Genomic DNA, 23,254 nt, shown 5'->3' with positions numbered 1-23,254 from the left:
CAATTTTATTTTCGCCACACAGCGCACCACAAAACGTTTTCATCTAGAACGGAAACAATGAACTGACAACAACAAAGAAAAATCGCATTCGTTGAAAGTTTATCGAGTGAAAAGTTCTTAGATAATGGCGATTAGATTTAAAACACTAAATTAATGACAACTTATATAAGATATTAGGATAATTCGGAGTAATAGATCAATAACTATCGAAATATAAAATTTATTACCCGGAAATTATAGAAATTATAACCGGAAATAGACAAAATTAATATTTCTGTGAAATTTTTAGCTAAAAATTTATTTTTGCAACTTAATTAATAAATTGCTACTTTTAATTAACACTCCTCGGAATAAATGACACCTGTGGGAATTTCATTAGACGTTTATTTGCTTAAAATGAAAATTCGCCGAAAAAAAAAACAGAGCTAAAGTTGATTAAAACACGCACAGCATTTATAACTTTATGATTATGCCTGAGACTATCTTTTAATTTCCGCTTTGATTTCGTAATAACAAGCCGCGTAAAAAAACAGTTAGAGTAATCGACTCTTATTACACTCTATATTACTACACTTTACCACTCGAAATGAACGAAATGGGTCTTAAGTAACAAATTGCACAGCTACTCTAAATGTAAATTGATAGTTTTCGGTTGCCCGAAAAATGACGCAATCGCAGAAACCCGCCGGTTGAAATTCAATGACCCGCGTGATTGACAGTTTATCTGAGCATAACCAAACCAAGATCACGTTCGACTGGTGTCTATGTGGTTCCACGATAGAACGATCGATACAATTCTATAAATGATGCCACCCTTTACTATTCGTGCCGTACGTTTGAGAACGGTTTTCGCTCGATTGAATACTATTCGTCTGAATAAGATAGCAAAGCTAAAAATAGCATCCTAGTATGTTATTGGTTGGAATAAACAAACACGGGTGACATTGGTTTAATTATATTATCAAATATCGTAATAACAACGCGTTTTCTTCACTGAATAGACAAATAACATATTATTCACATTTTTCCTTCTGAATTACTTTGGACCTCTCCTTTTTCATTGTCTAATCTTATAGAGAATTTCCCGTAGACTAATAATCTTTAATCCGCTCCTCTCTATATCTTTTAATTTCCGAGATAATTGCAATCAAAAATCCTTATTTTGTGAACAAATAAAACTTCCAAGAATTTTCAACCAAAAAATGTTCTTTATTATCCTGTATTGAACAAAAGCACCTCCCACGCAAATTGAGCTCGCTTTGAACTGACACAACCTACAAGTTATAACGAACCGGTAACGACAAAACGATAAAATATATTCTGCAAGTCCCCGAACGCTCGTCGGCAATTAAAAATCGATATTACTCCGATACAAAACACAAAACCCCCGCACACCCAACATCCAACCGGTTTCCAATTTAGGTCAAGATTTATTCCAACCATTGCGCATGTGCTGCAGCTTCAAAAACTCGCGCACGCGCTCTGACAAAATGGGCGGAGCACAAAACAATAAAACAACCCAACACACCTGTTTTAATTAACAAAACAGCGCGGAAAAACAGCGCAAATGATGTGTTAGCGTGTGCGCATGCAAATCCAACACAACTAACTACATTTAATTAGTTAAAACACGTGCAATTTGTCACGCCATTAACCTAATTAAAGCACTGGCCTTTAATCTTCAAACACTCCTATTACCTCAAAAGTTATCACAGCAGACACAGACAAACCAGAAACAAAACGACAAAATAGAAAATCCAATTACGTTTGTGTACATGTCACCGGTTCAACTTAAATTTATGATTGTTAATTAAATATGTAATGGCTATGATGTTTATTGCCGTTTTGACAAATCCGCGTTTCACTTTAACCGATAAAACTCACTATTAACAATAATAATTTCATGACTCAGCCGACACAAATATATACTTTCTAGTAAATATTAATTATTAACAGAAGTTAATAAAATTTATGCTTAATAAAGCTCCAAATCAGTAAAATTCTCAAAAAGGCAACGCTTTGTTATAAATGAGTGAAATCCGCGTACAAAATCGTCACTCTGACAGCCTACAACGATCCATATCCGGCAAATCATCTCAAGAGCCATCATCAAAAGATACACTACAAAAGCGTCAATAGAAAACGGAGAAAACAAAGAAAACAAAGTGAAAATCCAACAAAATCTCGACACATACCTACTTGTTCTACTTTTCTGATCGACAAAATGTGATCGTTGTACATCTGCACAATTTTTATTACAAATGATTATAAACATTATCTGTTACGTGTTGGCAACCTACTGACGACGATTTGTGTTATTATTTTCGAATTAACTCTGATTACGATCGTCAGATCTTCGCTCTATCGACGGAAATTCATATGGAAAATATTCTAGAAAGTGATTCTTACGTCATTGTTGCTCAATAAACATCAAAAACTTAAAAATAATAATTACATTAAAGTTTAATGTCGGAGATGTAGGTGTGTGACTTTATTTGAATACAATCATTATTTTGTTCAATTAAATTTGGTTTGAGTTGCCTTATACGAAGAAGCAAAAGTTATATTTATTTTGTCATAATAATTATTTGTTATTATAATTAAAGATAAATGTTTGTAAAAACCAAGGTGAAACCAGTGATTGGTACAATTAAACTTCATTTATAGCACGTAATCACGTAGATTATACGTGCTGACGTGAGTCGCTCGCGCATGCGCAGTAACAAGATGGGCGGAGCTCCCGGCACAATAATCACAAGAAAAAACGTTTAAAAAATGCTGTTTCACTTGTTTAACCCTTTTTTGTTTCCAGTGGTATGTGCACGCGTAATTTACAGCGCGTAAATAGAATCTGACTGGAATACACTTCCTACTAGTCTATAATAATGTCTTCTAATTATAATCATCCAGTTATATTAATACAACGTGTTGAGAATCGGAATTCATGATGCGCAAATATTTATTTAAACAAATTACAACACTCAAAATGCAAAAATACAAATTTCACCAAAGTGACAGGTAAAAAATCACAAAATAAAACAAAAACAGAAGAAGCTAACTGAAGCATAATCTAAAACGGGCCGTGGGCGATATATTTAAGTCGTCGGTGATAAATTTAACGCTCCACTTGGTCGGGAGCGTTCGCTTTTCGCTTGCACTTTGAAAATAGTGCATAAATATAAACCATGCGCACACATGCTTCGACGCAAGTCAATTAATTAGAAAATTATAAACGGCGATTAATCGACGACAAATGACTCAATTCCGAACGATTCCAGGCATTTGCGCATGCGTACTCTACACATCCTGCCGAATGTAGTTAATAGACTGAGACCAAAGACAACCAAAAAAAAAAAAAAAATTCAACTTTCAATGCAAATTCGTGTTGAAAATCCGCCTCGCTAAACGCGATAGTTTCAAGCTAAATTGAATCAACCACGGAATGATTGTAATTAAATCTTCAGCGTCTTCAACCATTCAACAATTGTGGGTAATATACCAATCGGTAATTGTAGTCGAAAGCAATTCGCAAACGCAAACTACAAAGCCTACAATTACAGATTAAAGATCAATTGGTTTGTCACCGGCATGTCCTCGATTTCTTTCGCTGCAATAAAGTAATCAGAATACTTTCTATGCCAATTATAGCACATTTTGATCTTATTTCAACGTTTTTCTTTGCTATTAATCGCGAATTAATTGTTCTCATATTTTTTATTGACAATTAAAACATTAAAAAGCAATTTTCCCAATGATTAACATGGAAAGAAAGTTTTAAAACGGCTAAATTATAAATTTTATAGCAATACAAACTTTCAACCCTTATTTTACACCCTTAAAATAATTTTATCACAACAAAATTGTGTTTATGTTTTATTCTGATATATAAACTATAAATTTGTAAATTTGTAACAAAATCCATAAAATACTTTTTCCGTGAAAGAGTAACAAACATACTTTCGCATTTGTTGGATTTTCCGCTCCACAAACGAATACTGTGTCGATCATGTGTTATGATACAGTGACTAATCGATAAACGAAGCGTAAAAAGAGAGAGTTATTGATAAAACTATACAAATTTTACATCATTTGCCACACAAAACTATCGATATTTAATCGGCGCGATTAACGCATTTCTCACGTGCACACCGCTAATTTACATGGGTGTTTAATGGCGCATGCAATGTGAGAAACCGACCAATTCAACAATCATGAATGTAAATCGTGTAAAATGGGATTAAGTAATATAATAAACTCATGATTTACAATCATTCCAATCATGAAAGTTGAATATTATTTATAATGTTGTTATCACGATGTTCAACGCATCACAAGCACGTCAAAAAAAAAGTAAAAGAGAACGTCAATGGTTATAGAAATTATAGAAATCAAATAAATTCGATACAAATGCAAGTTTTCCTCTCAGGCACGCGTGCTTTTCACCGCTTTGTTCGTGAAACACGTCGGAAGTTCACATAAAGTTCACATATTGCACATAGGTACATATGTTTTTGGGCGTGTAAGGTGAAATTCAGCGTCGGGCGTGCGTATTTTACACAAATATAAATAGGCGTTTTGTTCAATAGTGCACGATTCGGGCAGAAATCGTGAGCGGTGCGTTTATTGACGATTGTAAACAAGCATTCCACATCTTTCAATTCTAATTGCTTTCCAATCATTCATCAGAATGCGATTTCGCGCAAGACTTTTCATTTGGTTGACAGTTGGTTGCTGTATAAATAATCGCAAATACAGATAGAAATTCCTCAACGCATGCTTAAACTATCGTTAATTAATTGAGAGCAAAATAAGTAGGTGATTTTCACTTAGTAATTGTGTAAAATGTGAAAATCTCGATAAATATTGAAATTTTTCAAGAAAATGTTACAAAAAAAAAATCAATTTTTTCTTATTTGACTGTGGATGACTTCAACCAGTCTTGATTACTGACGCAAAAACGTATTAATTACACTATTACAGGTTTCCAGAGGTTATCCTTGAGCCATCGTGCATGTTGGAATAAATACTGCATCGGCCTTCAATGCAAACATCGAAAAAACAACGAAAAAGACGCAAAAAATCAAGTTTTCAGCAAAAATCTCCTCCCTGTATTCTTAAACCAACGCACGAAATGAGTAGGCAAACAAAAAGGCGTTTAGTGCTTGTAGTTATAGTTCTAGTCTAGCATCACGGGCGCATCTTAAACGGGAACACGAAATAGGCGTACCGGCGTTTAATTAAGTGACTCAAATATTCTATTAATAGCGTGTTGGCTTTATTAATGGCATTTTACGAACCGTCGACTCACGGATGTACGCACAGCGAAAATAATTTCAACAATGTCGCAATGATTTTAATTAAATTACAATTATTCTACAAATGCGTTAATTAAAATATTAAAATGTGAATTTCGCAAATATTTCACAAGCGGATATTATTAATTAGCAAATATTTAGTTTAAGGTTATTGTTTTATTTATTTCGAAGGTGAAATAAATAAAAATTCTTTGATAACACACGCTGTTGGTAATCATTGGGTGCAAACGCGAAACGAGTTTCGATAATTCATCCTCCCGACTGCGGTATTTACGTTTTCTCTGCCATGATCAGTTCAAACTGTGTGCAGTGAGTAATTGTCGGGGTCCCGAGGTCAAAAGGGCTCACAGCACACCATCCGACACCGACACTTACCTCTTACTTAGCTCTTATTCTCACTAGTGAAATAAAAATCAAAAAATTTGAAGCATTTTGTAAGATCGTGATCGTAAAACGCAATCTTTCTAATTTGGTGCAATTATATCAGTTGTTAATTGTAGTGAAGTCAGAAAATCAAGCACAATGCAGATGAGAATTGATTAAAATAGTGATGGTACTACGCACGAGCGCGCATAATTAGCCGCCATCAAATTACACACCTGATTCCACCCATAACAATCAAGGAAGTTGAGCGATAGATGCAGTGATCGGAAGATTAACTGAATTACGTACCGGGTTTCTGTGCGCAAACAAGTGCGATTATATTCATATTTATTTAAGCGTGTAAAAAAATCATCTACACAACTTCCTTGAAAAGTAAACAGCAGCGTTAAACAATAAATTACGCAAGTGATCTAATTAAATCTGGCGTGAAATGTAATAAAATGCTTAAAGATGAAAAAAATCATTTATAAACTAATTCGATATTTTTCAAATTTTGTTTTTAGTTAAATTCAATTATTTTTTAATTAAATTAAATAAAAATTTCAGAAAAATATTAATATCTCCGAAAGTATTAAATGTTGAACATTAACAAACATGTCAGTTTAAAGAGAAATTAATGACGGTAAATTTCTACCCGGAAAATTTAAACAACTTGTAATATTTTAGCAATAAAACCCCAAAAACCACTAAAAACCTATTGCATCATCACCATAATACTATGTAATGAAAGTTACATTTCAATAAAATAAGTTTGACACTTTCACCACATTGTGTCAACTTTTTTTCAAAAAGAAAAAATTTCTATAATATAAGTTAATCACGCGTAAATTAATAATAACGAGTGCGCACAACGCACAGCAGACGTAAAACGCATGACGACGCATGTGACGCAAACTGTCATTGAGTGTAATGTCGAGCGTCGAGTCGAAAAAAAGACAATCACACCAGACAATTGTTGTTTCATGCATTGCAATGTTGCCGCAATCAAATTATCGCGGATACATTTTTTCCATGCGCGGATTTTCACACATCGTTAATTCCGTCATCAGGTCGTACTACGGTGCTACAATTTTGCTAAACGAAATTTTACGTTTTAGTGTCGCAATTTAACTGCTCAATTTTATTACTTATGGTTCAGTCATGTAACAGTTACAACTTTATTACGGTTAATATCTTTGTTTTTATTTCAAAAATTATACTTTTAGACATTTTTCTGGTGATAAATTAATAATAACTTTAAAAATTTCTTTTAAAATCTATGTTTTTGATATAATTTTGAATTTTTTGAAATATTTTCTCAAAATTTCTTATAATTTTCCCCAAAATAATTAATTTTAAGATGGTACACATTTACTATCTACTTACTGCGAATTTTACAAGACCTTGCAGGTAAACAACGCTTATTCAAACAAGGTTAAAACAAAAAACAATCACCTTGAGACTAATTACAACTACATCCACCAGCAAATGCATCCGACATATAAAAATAAATATTTCAACCAAAATCAACATAAAAACACATAAAATATTTCTCTATCATTAATTAACCAGTTCATATCTTAATATCTACCATTCGGTGCACACACAGCGTATGGAAAGCCTCATGGTGGTCACTCACCTGCAACAAGAAACGATTACGTTTATAATAATTATTTAGATTTCAAGCGGCTGCTCGAAAACAGTGCAGCATGTTTTATAATTGCGTGAAATTGCAGCGAGCGCGATTCCGCGAAGACAAAGACTCGAAAAGACGGAAATCAAAACATTTAACAAAATATAAAAATAAAACAACAACAACAACTCCAACCGACTTCAGTGGAAACAACAACAAATTACATACATGATAATAATATAAATTCAATTTCGCTTTTACGATTTCCTAATTGTACTTGCAATTGAAATTATTATCTATCGATTGATGCACATCGGTGCAAAACGAGGAAACCGGACAGGAAATTAAATTAGGTGAAAGCAACAATTTCACCATGCGTATGTGCATCTTCATGTTTTTTCCGTCCATTTTTCCTCTTCCTCATCATCCACACATCGTTAGTAACAAATAAAATTCGAAATTATATCCTAATCTTAACATTCGAGCACCACAGGTGATTTATTACACATTGTTGGTGCTTTAAAAGGAGAATAAACAATAAAAAGCACTCAAATGTGATGTGAAAAATTTTGGCCATCGAAAGTTAGTGCTGTATCATTTTCTAATCGCTGTCAAGACATCAAAAGTCTTCTTTAGAACTTAACAGATGTCACTAAACATTTTTACTAGAGTTTATTAAAGTCGTAAAAATTATATTGACACCATTTGTGAGTTGGAGTTGAAGTCGGAAAAGTAGAACATTTTCTTTGTGTACATTTTCGAATCCTGAATGTTTTTTCTTCGTAAACTAACTTTTTAGCAAACTATAACAAGCAAATCAATGTAAAATCATGCGGTTGGAATAACTAGAGCTGAAAATTTCACTTTTTTGCATGGAAATTAACAGTAAATAAAATAAAATAAAATTTAGAAAATAATATCATCAAAAGCACTATTAAAATATCAAAAAATTCATTTTATTACTAAATTTATGTCTTTTTGCATTTCTCGACAGTTGTAAACTTACTCTCATTACACATTAAGTTCTGCAACACTTCACGGACTAAACAGATGTTAAAAACAGTAAATGACTTTATTATTTCGCATCCACGACTCAACAAAACAACAAAACTCTCTTCTGCTGCTGGTAGCAAACATTAACGATGTTTAAAGATAAAGACCTTGGTTATTAGCGACAGCTGGATGAGATGCAATTAGTATTAAATTCCCGATTTGAGTTATTTTTATTCTCATATACGAACTTGCAAGTTCTACTTCCACACCTCCTACAACACTAATCCAAACAAGTAAATTTCTCTTCTCTTCATCGCTGAATTGACCTCGTTTCTGATTACGATTACAATTTACATCTATTAACCTAAAAAATCTGATTTGATCAGAAATTAATAACATGCAAACATGCGGTGTAGGTAAATCTATTGTCATGTCAATGAAATTTATATCTTCATTACGGCCATTAATTTATTGTAATTCTATTCCAATGTTTGTTGCAACCACATAATACTATATAATAATATTATAATGCTTTTTACGGAATTTGTCGAAACAATTCGCCAGTGTTTCGTATTTTGTGCCCAAATCTAGGTTATTCGCATCAAACCACATCAGCCCACGTTGAAAAACCGCGCCATTGCCATTCAGAGTTCATAATTACACACAATGTAACTAAGTACAACAATAACTATCTCAGTCACACTACTTATATAAAAATAAACTCGAAAAAAAAAGTTGAATTATATTTTATAACATGTTGAATTTATTTATGTTTGTATCAGCAATATTTTCTATTTCTATGCTGGTGCATTGTGGTTTGTGCATTGAGAAAATTAGGTCAATTATTTATTAAACGACACTAATGCATCTCTCTGTAAATATGCGCATCTGCACACACATTACAATGGATGGAGAACAGAATGAAATAAAAATAACGAAAGGAAGAAAAAAAACAACGCACCAGATGCCTATCTGTAAGCCTACGAGTTTACAAGCCTATTCATTAACTAATGAAGACTGTGCAAACAAGAACGAAGAAACTTAAGAGGAGGAAGTGAACATCGCAGAATTTGCAGTTGCAAAGAACAAAAATTAAAATCTTAAAACGTGAAATTTTGCAGAAAAAACTTTCAAAAACGTTTTCTTTTCTCTATAATTATTTAAATAGTTAAAATAATAATAATTTTTAATTATAATCAGATAGACGATTAATCAAAGCATCAATTACACTTTATTCCATGAAAATCTGATGAAAACTACGAAAGTTATAACGAAATTAAATTTTTATCGCAGCGCCACCTATCAAGAGCGTACCAAAACTCAGTTTGAGACATAACCAAACTCCTAAAACTTTAACCTTTCATAACTCTTACAATTATTAACCAAAATTTATTAAACAAAAACAAAATTCTCTATCTACTAAGTTTTTATCCATTTTTAGCTGTTATATTCGCAAATATTTAAATCCATGCCCATTTTTATACGTCCACTGGTGCAGGCAGAGAAACCCGTTATTCGGGAGGTCAGTAGGCCTGTAAAAAGCCTCCAGCAGGCGACGATGACGACGACGTCGCGCGCCGGCCGGCTTGTTTGCTTTCTCGATTCGATTCGACAGCGTCGTGTCTACGCGGATGAACAATATTTTAGAATGCGACACACTGCGACTGCGTACGTTACTTAATACACGCGCGCGCGCGCGGCGGCCGTAACACCGATTAAGGCAAACGTCCGGCCTTTCTTTAAGTCATCTACGCATTCGCCGCAAACAAATTCAACCAACAACCAGACCTACTCCAATGCTTCCATCGCAACTCAAGTCTCAAGGTGTGTGGAGTATAAGTATACTTGAATTTAAGCAACATGATAAAACTGCTTTTAATAAGTTTTAACACATATTTATTCTCAAGTGTAGAGGTGAATCGATTTTAAGTCAAAAAAGTAACCTTCACATACTTTTCAACTCATTTTTAAAGTAAAAAAGTAAAAATAAGTAAACTTAAGCTCCACCCTTGTACTTCAACGCCCAATCACAGGATACCTTAGTAGGCGGAGCTCCCAAATATAAAAAACAACGTAGTTGAAAGTAAAAACATATTTTCCTGCAAATTAATTGAATAAATTCAACTCAACAATGAAGCAAATCAAATCGTCTACAATAAATTTCCTGCTGTGCAAATCGGAAGCGCAGTAAATGCAAACAAGCAAACAAGACTGCGGGCTGAAAAACACGTCTGTAAACAGGAAGCTACAAAAGCGTTTAACGTGTTGCATCTAGCGTGACACAAACTGAAAGCACATGCGGTAAGCGTATGTCGAATGTGTACATAAACACATTATCGTTGAAGTTGACTCGTTAAATTAATTAATCATAAAGTTTACTTCACAATCAACTGCAAAACAAAAACAAAATAATACGTAATGGTTTAATTTTGCAGTTAAAAATTAGATAAAAATTCAAATCAAGTTAAATTGAGCGAGAAAATTTCTAAATATAAAAATATTTAAATTTTATAATCTAAAACTATTTAGATATTATATTATTAACAGGTAATTTCGTACGGTTAATTTCTTTCTGTGAAACTTTCTAGCTCTTACACAACGTACCTAAACACACCCGCTTACTTGCCTACGTCTAATTGCAACTACGGTATGCAAATTTTAATTAAATTCGCATTTAACACATCATATTTATTGGCACTTATACGGTCGACGAAGCGCAATAAATAAATAATCGGTATTCACGATTCACGCAAAAGGGATTAATTTATTCCGATTTCCGCATAGAAAGGAATTAAATTTTAAAATATTCAAGCAATGCCTAAAACCAAACTCGAATAACTTGTAATAAAAATAAAAATACTTGACCTTGAAATTAATCATTAATCATCCAATCAATATCCTCCGTAAAGAAACAAGCCACAAGTCACGATTCTACGTTTCAACTTCTAAATTCACCCCCAAAAGTTTCAATACAAACAAAAAATAAAAATAAAACAACCGGGGTGACTGCTCTTGACTTGTCCTGTGTTCACTACCACATTACTCTTACAAAGAGCAAGAGTTGGTGGTAGTCATGACGACAGACAGGGATGGGGACGAGTTCGGGACAAGTCTACAGTACAAAGTGTTGACGGATGTTTCGGTGGAAACGCCCTGATCGTTAAATATAACCTACCCCAATCAAAAATAAATACTTTGTACACATTTTTCAAAAATAAGTAAAATTACTTAAGTTAAGTCAAGTCAAGTAAAAGTGACTTAAGTAAACATTACTCATGTTTACCTTACAGTCTATTCACACCAACATGCAAACTCAAACTCAAACTCTAAAGATACTTTTAGAGTACCTACAGAATCTTCTACTCGACTTAACTCATTACTCCGCCCCTTACAAAACCAACCAATCACACAACACCATAATAGGCGGAGCTCCCGCTCATAAAACCACAAAATACTATTAATAACCACCCTGTATATTGTTTGTTCAGTTATGTTTCGTGACTAAATATAACAGAATATGAAACTCAACTTGTGCTTTGCGATGATGGCTGTGATGATGGGTTAGGAATTTTTTCCACTGTGTGTTCATGTGCATCCCGCAATTCTCATGCCGCATGTTGACTGGTTGACACATCTCGTGCTCACGCGCCCGCAACGCTTTCATACAGTGCACTTTCATAAATTGCATAACTCGCCACACGACACACATATACTCCACGGTGTGTAATCTGATAAATTTGGAAAACTAGACGTCGACGCACAAACAAAAAAGGAAAACAAGAAAAACATCAACGCATTAGATACTTTTAAGCATCCACAAGACACACACAACTAACGGTACTGTGGTCTGTTTACATTTAATATAATGTGTAATAATTATTTCCGTACGCGGAAAACAGTTCCTGGATGTTTAACTTCTTTAATAATCGCTGATACGTTGATAATGATAACTAAACTTGTTTGGGAGCTCCGCCCCGTTAAGTGTCATTAACCTCACTCAACAGCCATATTGTAGGAGTGACAAAATCATGCAACATTGCAATTTACATATCTTACTTAAACTTAAACCATCTAAATTATATTTTTCTGAAAAAAAAATATCGTGCACGACGTCAACTATTAGCGCTCCTATTAGTTTCCAGCGATAAATGGACTGATAGCCAACGAGGAAACAGACAATTAACCTTCGCCAATCTGAAAACATGCAGCGCACGCATAAGTGCATTGCGCATGCGCAGTACGCTCCGTACGTGTTTATCATACATCTGACTCTATTTTAAGTACACATCTTAAAAACACATCGCAATAATATTATGCCCCATAAAAAAATTATTATTAACCAGATTAATCGAGAGATAACGACACTGATTGCATTATAATTATTGCGCGCAATGACAAACGCATTGATTGATGTGGATGTGGTCATGTTGGTGTGTGCAATAATTATGTGCGCGGTGCGTTGAACAACGATTACATTATTAGTTCGTTGACTTGCAACGCCTGAAAATAGCCACGGAGCTCCGCCTTTGCAAAAACACCAAAACCAATCGGAATATCCATATTTAAGCAAGTGGGCGGAGCAAATAATTATTATATTGCAATAAAATGAGTCATAGTAATTCAATTAGTGTTATTATCGATTGCATACTTCTAATAGAAGTATAAATCTTAAGATGTACATTACTCATGCGTTAATCACGCCGCGCATGCGCATTCAATGATTGCACATCAATGCATTTAATGTTTATCTATGAAGGTGTGAATATATTATAATTACACTTGCGAAAGATTATGTTTAGCAACATTTAAGTAAATATAATTGGTGGGAACAATCGAGTGTTCATCCGAAACAAGCAGGAAGGTGCGGCGCGACACTATTGTACAAATTACTTACATGCACTGTAAATAAACATTTACTTAGAAATCAAATAATTTTTTGTTTGAAAACGCAAAATCTAGATTTCGTAAATTATTCTGTCGAGCCTAATATGACGTAATACCTTCATAGTCAATAATAAAAGCATTAAATCTTTGTTTTTTTGCTTTAGAATTGTTTAAAGTGTGTTTGAGTGCGCGTTCTACTTTTCAAAAACTCTTACACATCAATACGAGTAACTCTTACATTTTACTAAAAGTTAAAACTAAGAACTAAAAACCAATTACTTCCTTTTAATTGACTCCACCTATCAACAAAGCATTATCAAAGCAATTAAAACACAAAACACTCGGAGCGTTTCCAAAGTAGATTACGACGATTATCGAATCGAATACAAAGTAACAAGAATAAAAATGTAAAAAATAATAAACCCTGAAGCTTTCTGCGAAATGATTAATTTTTTCCATCAACAATTAGTGTGTTACAAATTACAACTCGACACGTTTTGTTGCATGCCCACAAATGTTACAATATTACACAATTCTATTCTCCTACACGTACACTGAAATAGCTACCATTTAAGAGGCTATAAATTAGCACATGCAAAACAGACAAATAATAATTTAATCAATCTGCAAATGTCAAAAATTTTACATTCTGCCACTAAACACCCACTAGTTTTTATGTTTGTTTTTTTTTGTTGTTTGTTTGAGATCAATTTCGTAGCTTTTAATTTCATATTAAGCCACAGCATAATCAAAAAAAGTATATTACTATCATTAAACCGGTATTATGCGAACCAGTACAATTATCGCACACGAGAGCAAAAAATATTGCAAAATAGTCCATGTACTCGTTAAAATCCACATAAAAACACAAAATTTTTCTACTTTAACCTACAGTATACACAAATTCCTATTCCTATTCTGATTATCCTTTTCCTTTGCATTTTCGTGCCTCACGTGGCACGATTCGCCGCGTGGTACGGATTAGCACCAGTTCCAGCACCGATTCTTACGTCAGTGCCTTCAAGGACTTTGCAAGGACTACCAAAACACAAACATACACGTCATCATCAACAAACAAACGGTGCATTTAATTTAAATTTTAAATTGCATGCAATTCTGCAAGGATAACACAAATTACGTACGAAATTAAATGTCAAACGTTGATTCTCCAATTCCAATTTCATTCTATTCCTATGACTTCTGCATTTGACAACAACCGTAAAGAACTTTTTACTTTTTTAGGATTTCTAGACTTTACGACTCTTGACTGCTGTGATACAGTTAACAGCGCTGAGGTCGTGGCGGATGCGCCATGCTGCAGTATTGCACAATTGCATCACAACTGCCGTTAGTCACATCTTTGATTGAGAATTGAACTGCAGACAATTGGCTTCGTTAATGCAGCTTAACGAAAACTCACGCAGCAATAAAAAAAAATACCGGTTCAAGAAACAAATAAATCATACTAAAAATATATCTAAAACCACACTGTATATTACATATAATAACAAATTCGATTTAATACATTCAAGGTCGTTCTCCATCGTAGATAATTACACTTTGCCAAAAAGTTTCTAGCCAAAAACGTAATAATATTCCGCAAAATACGTAAAATTGTTGGTTGTTTATAGAAACTTTATCAATTGCGCACGCCCACGCAACTCTAACGGTTGTTTAGTCATTTTCTATCATTTCTATCCACGAAATTAGAGTAAACTCATAAAATATGTGAAACGACGCATGCTGAACATCGATAGCGTCTATTTATAGACTATTTTAGGGAGGCAGATAATTAAAAATTAAAGTTTCGCGAGTTCAAGGCTGCAGAGCTCATAAACAAATTCACTGCGAATAAATAAATCCATCATTCAATCATGATCATATACCTAGACACATTTTGTCGTTAGACGCGTGTGAAATCAACTCACGGCTGTAACTTATTATAAACTTCAAGGTTGCGACAAATCTACGTTTACAATTACAATGTGAATGTGAATTTTTTACAGGTATCAATAATTTAATATAATTTTTTATATTCTGGCAGTTCGTAAACATCACATTATTATTATTTTTAGTTTCTAGTTTAGTTTGGCGTTTAGAGCAAAGACATGAATTAATTCTTTCTTCGCTGATGAATTATTACAGCCGACAAATCATTGGGGCATTGTTCGCGGTGCGTTCTTGTGTTTCTGTGGCATCCAGAGCGATGAAACAGACTTACGAGCACAAACTCAGCCGCTAATTATAGACTCTTTCTAACCTCGATTTTACCAACTGCAGTGCATACAAATACCGCAGATAGTTGGTTAAAAAGGTACTAGTTTTTAACTCTTTTATGAGTTTAATATAAGTGCGAGTGTATTATTGTCGCACTTCCTGTTAGTAATACAATTACTTTAATTGGGTAGTAAGTAGTACAGACCCTTAAAAGGGAAAAAGTGACCATTCATTATAGAAATTACCCGTGAAATGGCAAGAAAACAGTAATTTGTTTCCGTTTTAAGTAAAAAAATGCAAAAACTTTCATATTTGCGTAATTTTTACAGCGAAAATTACGATTTTTTAATGTCTATCATTAAAATTTTTAATAAAATGAAGTCTACAGTTGTGAGAATTGTAATTATCTACATATTAATAAGAATTTCATGACGTTTGGATGATTTATTAACATTTTAGAGGCAAAAAACATGAAAAAAATTGGTCAAAAACGTGAATTTTCGTCATTTTGTTTGAAATATCAATTTTAAATCATTTACTTCGCCAAATTTAATCCCACTAAACAAAATTATAAAAAAATATTGCTATTCCAGTTCCTTTCTAAATTAAAAAAATTAAATTATCAAAGAAAATCATCTTATTTTCAAATTTTACTCAAAAAACTTCAAAAAATACAATTTTTCAATTTTAAAACTTCTAAAAACATAAATTATTATTACTCATTCAGTTTGCCCTGTATAACAATAGAAACAGATCATTCTAGATCAGGTTTGACTACTGCGCAATCATCTAACAAGCAAACAAACACCGCCGCAGCGTAAATAACAAACAGGTAAAAATATCATAATTGACTTTGAAAAAAAAATAGCTTCACACTATTTATATCTAAGCAAATACCCAAGTGATGATCAAATCTTTGACGATACCATCCGGGCCAAAAGTCACGACTTGGCACGTCACACGTCTATCAGCAAGAACCTCGTCATCAACAATTAACCGATGCTTACCTCACTTACTATATTATTGTTGCGTTATTCCTTGAGTACGCTTTGTGCTTCCGGCAATGAACAAACAAGATGAAAAAAAAAAAACACAGCGCTTAATTTCGCACAATGCAAATCATAGCAATATTAATGCTCATTACCTTCAAAAATATCTCATTAGTTCCAAAGAGGAAAAAATTTAAAGGCAAAAATATAATATTTTCGTGGAAATCGTTAATTTTAATAAAAATATACAAAAATTTTGTCTAAATCCGCAGAAAAAACTTAAAATAATTCGGGAAAATGACGTTTTTGTTGAGTTTGCATATTTTTCCGTATTTTTTTCTCAAAATAATTAATTATTTCGCAGTTAAAACGCTAAAAAACGCATTTTTTATTCGTAATTTTTTGGTGTATGTGTGCGCGCGTGTACAATTAACAATTTAGCTTGAAACTTAACTTTAATTAGATATATTATTATTATTTATTATGGCCGATGATAATAACAATTCGTAATTTAAAATTCGCCGCGGTGTGCGTGTTGAGCTGGAATTACTGATTGTATTGTTTGTGACTAGCACCCGTAATCATCACCGGCGCGCAGTGCGCAAGTTTCCACTTTCTACAACATTTATTTCGCTCAATTTCGAAATATCGTTACATTCGTTACCTGTGCGCGCATTATATTCGCACTTTTTTCACCGCGCACACCTTGTTCGAGTGTGTCTTCTAGTTGTTGCCATTTTGCAGTTAAAACCCCATTTTTATTACATATACATTATTTACACAGTTTTCTCTTTAACAAGACTTTTAAAAACGGTAATAATAAATAATCTGTCTGCTCATGACGTAGATGGGTTCATAAAAAACGCTTTTTGAACAAATTTCTAAATTTGCAATTATAATTTTGTTGAATATTTAAAATATAAACGTGAAGCGATGCACACGCATGAAATACGAGTATATTGCAAATCCTCATGTAACAGTTATTTGCAACTGTATACACCTCGTGAATGATTTTGTTCTGATTCAACAACCTTAGTAATTAGCAATTAGCACAAAATGTATTTTCAGTACAATATTTAGTTTCGGGAAATTGCATTTGGCAAAATAAGCGTTTTAAAACGTAAATTTCACGCAAATTTCGCGGTTTTTCTTTAAAAATTCATGTTTTTGCATTTTAAGAATTATTAATTAATTTAAACATTATGACAATTTGTTTAATTAGTGAAAAATACATTTTCATTGCAAAATTTAGTTAAGAGACATTAAATTTGGCAAAATAAAACTTTTAAAACTTCAATTTCAGGCAAAAATGTGCAAATTACGTGTTTTTTGCCAATTTTTTGAAGGTTTTTTGCCTGTAAAATCTTAAGAAATAATTTAAACAATATGAAATTTTCATTAATATGTAGATAATTATAATTCTCAAAATCCTACACTACATTTTATTAAATTTTTTAATGTCAAACAGTAAATAATCACAATTTTCGTTGTTAAAAAACGATAAATTCAAATTTTTCCATTTTTTGCCATAAAATTTTTCAATTTTTCTCAAGGTGTGAACATATGCAATTCAATTAAAATTAATCTCCCGATAAAAGATAGTGACACGAAATAAATGAAACGATTATTTATTTGTGTTAATTATAATCTAGATTTATCTTCACACCCACTCATTTGCGCGCTGATGGCGTGCATGCGGTTTTGTTGTTAGAAATAAATTGGATTAATATTTTCATCATCCGAGTGGTAATTGTGCGTCATTAATAATCCTGATTGGATTTTCAACAAGCAGAAAAAAGCACGTGCAATCACTGTTTAAATAACTGCACGTCCTGCACGTACTCAGATGGACGCAAACAGAGTGCTTAGAGCTTATATTGCGAGCGTTTAAGGATATCGAGCGCAAACCGCAAACATATTCATGCCACGACAATAATTATAATTCAATCAAGTTGTAAATTATTTATATTGCAGAGAATGTAATAAAAATAAAATACAGCGGAATAAAAGTCGTTTTTAATTTAATTTCGTGCAAAAAAGGCAAAATTCGTGTTTTTGCGAAAAAAAAAATCGTGTTTTTCAGCTGTAAATTGTTGATAAAACATGGAATCATCATGAAATTGATGTCAATTTATAGATAATTGAAATATAGACGGTTCTAGGTTAAATAATATCAAAAATGTTAATGATAAATATGAACAAAATCTTAATTTTTGTGGTAAAAATCGGTCAAAAATTGAAATTTTCATATTTTGCGTCATATTAACACAAATCTTTAAATTTTACTGTGTCAAATCCAAAATCAACATTAAATGCACACAATATTTCTGTATGTTATCAAACAAAACTCAAATTTAAACTTTATACAAATAAAACCCCAAAATTCGTGTTTTTACACAATTTTGTTTGGGTTTTTCAGTAATCAATCATTGATAAAACATGTAAACGTCATAAAATTAGTATTAACAGATAGATAATTGAAATATTTATCGTTCTATATCAAATTATATAAACAATTTTAATGGTAAATAAGAAAAAATCACGAATTTCATTGCAAAAATCGGTCAAAAACTGAAATTTCCACTTTTTTACCTCATTTTATCTCAAATATCTCCAATTTACTCTGTCAAATTACACATAAACATAAACTGCATAAAATATTTCTGTTTGTTATTAAACGAAACTCCAACCTAAACTTTGACCTGCGTTTCTAAATAATTCTACCAGCTTGATATGCCAAATTTACATATTCTCGTATTTATACACATACCCAAATCCAATGCACATCTACTCATAAGAAAGTGTAAAGTACACATCTCACAAAACCTAAAAATTACAACTAATAACAAACGTAACATTTAAACTCCAACCAAAAACCACGTTTTTGTTTAAACTTTAAAAACCACACATGAGCGCCAAGCCTTAAAATTTAAATATTTCACGTTTTTCAACGCAAACCTGCTGTCGAAACATACCTCACGTTATCGAAAAGTATGCCCTTGAAAAATAGGAATACATAATCAGAAATAATGACAATGAAAACGTCCAGAAACCACCGGCGTCTTATCAATTCAATACAGAACACCACAGCGCACTCAATCCGCAATCCAACTCTCACACTTTTACTTTTTCAAATAAGCACGTACTAAATTCGTCAACTTTGCGTGTTAATAAAGTATTACCTTGCATTGGTGACGTCCGTACCTTGCACAGCCATACGAGAAACACACTGCTAAATATTATGTTTCACAGATAATCGTATAAAATACAAGTGTGTCTTCTTACATTCCACGCAAAACGCAAGTATTTTATCTTATCTTATCGCGAGAAATTTCTGTTGTGATTGATAGCGTAAAAAAATATTTATCCAAGTGTCATCTTTGGAGAGTTTAATTTTTTAATTAATTTTTATAGGTTAAATCACTGAAAAAAGTAGACAAGCGCGGAGGAGAAAAAAAAAACGGTAATTCCGCGCTGATGGTCATGCGCAACTTTTTCATGCATATACAACACCATCGGCCATCATAATTTAATGACCCAATTCGTGCCAGTATCAAATTACCACATATACTCGTACACAAGCGTAGAAACAGATATACCGATAGATGTTACACATCTAGAGCTTCGCAGACACGTAATGAAATTACGATGCGTTCTTATTAAGAGTTATTAAACTATTAATTATCTATACCAAGAAATACATGAAGAAAAAATACAGTTAAAGTAATTTTTATGCAAAAAAAAAATTGAAATTTCGTACAAAAAACGCTAAATTCGTATTTTTCGCCAAATTTTTTGTGTTTTTTAGCTCTCATTTGTTGATAAAACATCAAAACGTCTTGAAATTTGTGATAAAATGAAGATAATTGATGTATTGACAGATCTAGACTAAATTATATCAAAATTTTTGAGAGTAAATAGGAAAAAATCGTAATTTTCTGTGCAAAAATCGGTCAAAAATTGAAAATTTCTCGTTCTCGCCTCATTTTAACGCAAATATTTTCATTTTACTCTACAATTTTACATAGAAATCAACAAAAAACTAGCAAATTATGTAAAATTTTACTCATTTCTTTTAAAAATTGTTGTAATATTAATATTATTACGAAAAAACCGCTTCTAAGGTCTAAAAAGTCAAAAAAATTACTTCCTACTTACTCCTGTGGTGAAAAATAATCCAGAAATAGAATCCTGTGAGTTAGTTGAACATGCGCAGTGTAAAAATGTCTCCCCTAGTTGCAATTTCAGGTTAAATCTAATCTATTAGTTGCATTTTCTCAAAAAACTTTAAAAATTAAAAAAAAAAACATCAGTATTGTCCATTTTCTGTATGTCTAATGTGTCTGACAGTATAATAACTTACCGGAAGTCAAATTAACATTTCGTACGCGATGGTTAGTAGGTGAGTTTGTGAGTTATCCAAGTGTGTATCCTGTGTGTCTGCCTAAACATAGGTACCAATACCTCACCAGTTGCACACGCGTTGCACGTGTATGCTCATTATACAAAGAATGGAACCGTCAAATGAACAAAAATACTCAAATACACTGCGATTCTAATACATAGCGACAGGTGCCTTTGCGTACATTACTAAGCAGGAAAAAAAACGAAATAAAAACGTGAGTTTCAAGCATAATCATCAACAATTCATGCTGTATAGTGCACACCGCTGTAAATACAAGTAAATACCACTTGGAAGCACGCGTATTATACGTCTGTGTCTGCTTTGCAAACGTCAACGATGGGCGCTTTCAACTCAACTGTGTTTAATAACTCCGTAACAGTACAAATAACACTTTTGCGAGACAGCAGCAGATGCGTTTCAAGTAAATTAAGCAATAAATATGAGAAAAACACTCGGTATTGAAGTGAATTAATTTTATATCAAGTGTAGTCTGTGAAATTTAAGCAAATTTCGTGTTTTTTGAGAGAAATTTTGCGTTTTTGGGTTGGAAAAAGGCATCTAACTACAAATAAATAAATAAACTATCCCCTAACATCAATATTTATTAAAATTTCTAAGGTACAGTTTAAAAAAAACAGAAATTTAGGCAAATTTTGCTAATTTTAAGCAAAATATCGAGTTTTTGTCACTTTTTTTGTGTGTTTTTGGGCCATACAACCACCAAATATCATCAAAATTTTAAAAAGCATGACTTAAACAATAAACTAATAAAATATCTATCATTCAACACTAAATTTTAGTAAAATTTCCAACTAAAAATAAAAAAAAAGCTTTTTTTTTTTCGATAATTTCTACAATTTTAGTGATTTTGGCGCGTTTTTATCGCTATTTTTGGGCTACAACCTCCAAAAAACTTACAAATTTTATAAAACATGCCTTAAAGTATAAACAAATAAAATACCTACCAATCAACACTAAACTTTCTTTAAATTTCCATCTAAAAATCGAAATAAATTGCTATTTTCCATAATTTCTCCTATTTTTCTACATTTTTAGTTTAAATTTCTGCAATAAAAACACAACCAATCATCGTAAACTAATCAAACTAACACTAAAATCAACCTAAACAAATTATCTGCAATACTAAAACAAAAACCGCCCATACTCTCCAGCAAAACCTATAAAACATTACAATTTTTATATTTTTTCATATCTTACGCCGCAAAACTGTGTGTGATGAGTGTTTCAGCCACATACAACAATCCTACCTGCATGTTTATGATTACACTTAATCTAAACACCCGTATACTCTTCTTTTCGCTGTCGCTGTCATTAAATAACACTTCATAGAGTCGAAAATCAATAAAAACAAAACATACGCACATATCTCAACAAACAGAGGTCAAAAAACAGTCGACTATTCTCTACAAAGGTGATAAACCGCTGAATACAATTCAAATAAAACGTCTCACATTACGTATGACCTCAATGTATTCGTAATTATCAAGAATAATGAATTTAATTAATTCCTAGACAAACCGATTGAAATTTTCCATCAAACACGTAAAAATTTTAATTATTTCATGATAAACCAAACAAATTTGTCTTTCGTTAACTCAAAACAACCATTAAACAAACAATAAAGATAACAAACAATAAACAATCTAAGCTGTTGTTTATTTATCGCTAAACTAATGAAAATGAAGGAATTAAACACTTATTTTTCGTGTTATTCACGTAATATTAATCAATAATGATTAACACTCGGTCACATGATCAATACTAACGCAAATACATGCAAATATAACAATAATCTCCGCCATTTTTGCACAAACAAAACAATTTTGTTATTATTATGATAAAAAGTTGAAATTTTTCATATGCCACTCACCGTATACATAAAAGGGGCACCGGGAATATAATAGCCACGACTGCTCATTGTCGAATTGTAATTTTATCAATCTCCTTGTGCACTGAGCGTACAAATACACGAATCACACCAGCGTTTGTCTCGCCTCGCCACATTTCTCACTTACGCCCAGCAGTCGTAACAAGGTCAGCTGATTTGACACGGGCGAGGGTGTTCACACACAGCACGATTAGGGATTAATCCTTTGGCACTACCGGTGAGGTGTTAACGCACAGAGGTGATAGGTCCGGGTGTGATTGTGCAAGTTTGCATTCGCTGAGGTCGAGCGACGACTGCGAACGACATGACTCACGCGAGTCGTGCGCGGCCAACTGCTAGAATGTTTCTGGTTGGTTTTGACATCCTGCGAGGTGTGCAGGAAAAAGCGCCGCGTGCGGCGCACAAGAGAAATATAATAGTAGTGTTAATCACGTACGCTAGATGGCGGTGCATGTACTAGAAGTTTATAATTTGTATTTTATTGTTTAAAATATTAAGAAATACATTGAAAATGTTAAGTAGTAGTAAATATTAATTCACGGCCAA

At 32.7% G+C, this 23,254-nt stretch overlaps 1 protein-coding gene across 3 annotated transcripts in view; it reads right to left on the bottom strand.

The window, feature by feature from the left end:
• The window catches only part of LOC135790538 (coiled-coil domain-containing protein 158-like), a 36,722-nt gene that overhangs the window by 7,709 nt on the left and 5,759 nt on the right, over positions 1-23,254 (bottom strand). For 2 of the 3 annotated variants that reach the window (XM_065300770.1, XM_065300772.1), the window contains exon 1: positions 22,691-23,075. The exons of the other annotated variant lie outside the window; for it this stretch is intronic. In XM_065300770.1, coding sequence (XP_065156842.1) covers positions 22,691-22,738 — 48 coding nt within the window. In that variant the 5' untranslated portion in view covers positions 22,739-23,075. Of the gene's footprint in view, positions 1-22,690; positions 23,076-23,254 lie in introns of those variants that run through there. 3 annotated transcript variants of the gene reach the window in all.

Source organism: Atheta coriaria, unplaced genomic scaffold, assembly GCF_025399875.1.
Source record: "Atheta coriaria isolate IRGN ID8LTWV9N9 unplaced genomic scaffold, Caltech_Dcor_3.1 hic_scaffold_4_pilon, whole genome shotgun sequence".
NCBI lineage: Eukaryota > Metazoa > Arthropoda > Insecta > Coleoptera > Staphylinidae > Dalotia > Dalotia coriaria.
This window is presented reverse-complemented; position numbering and strand designations above follow the sequence as displayed.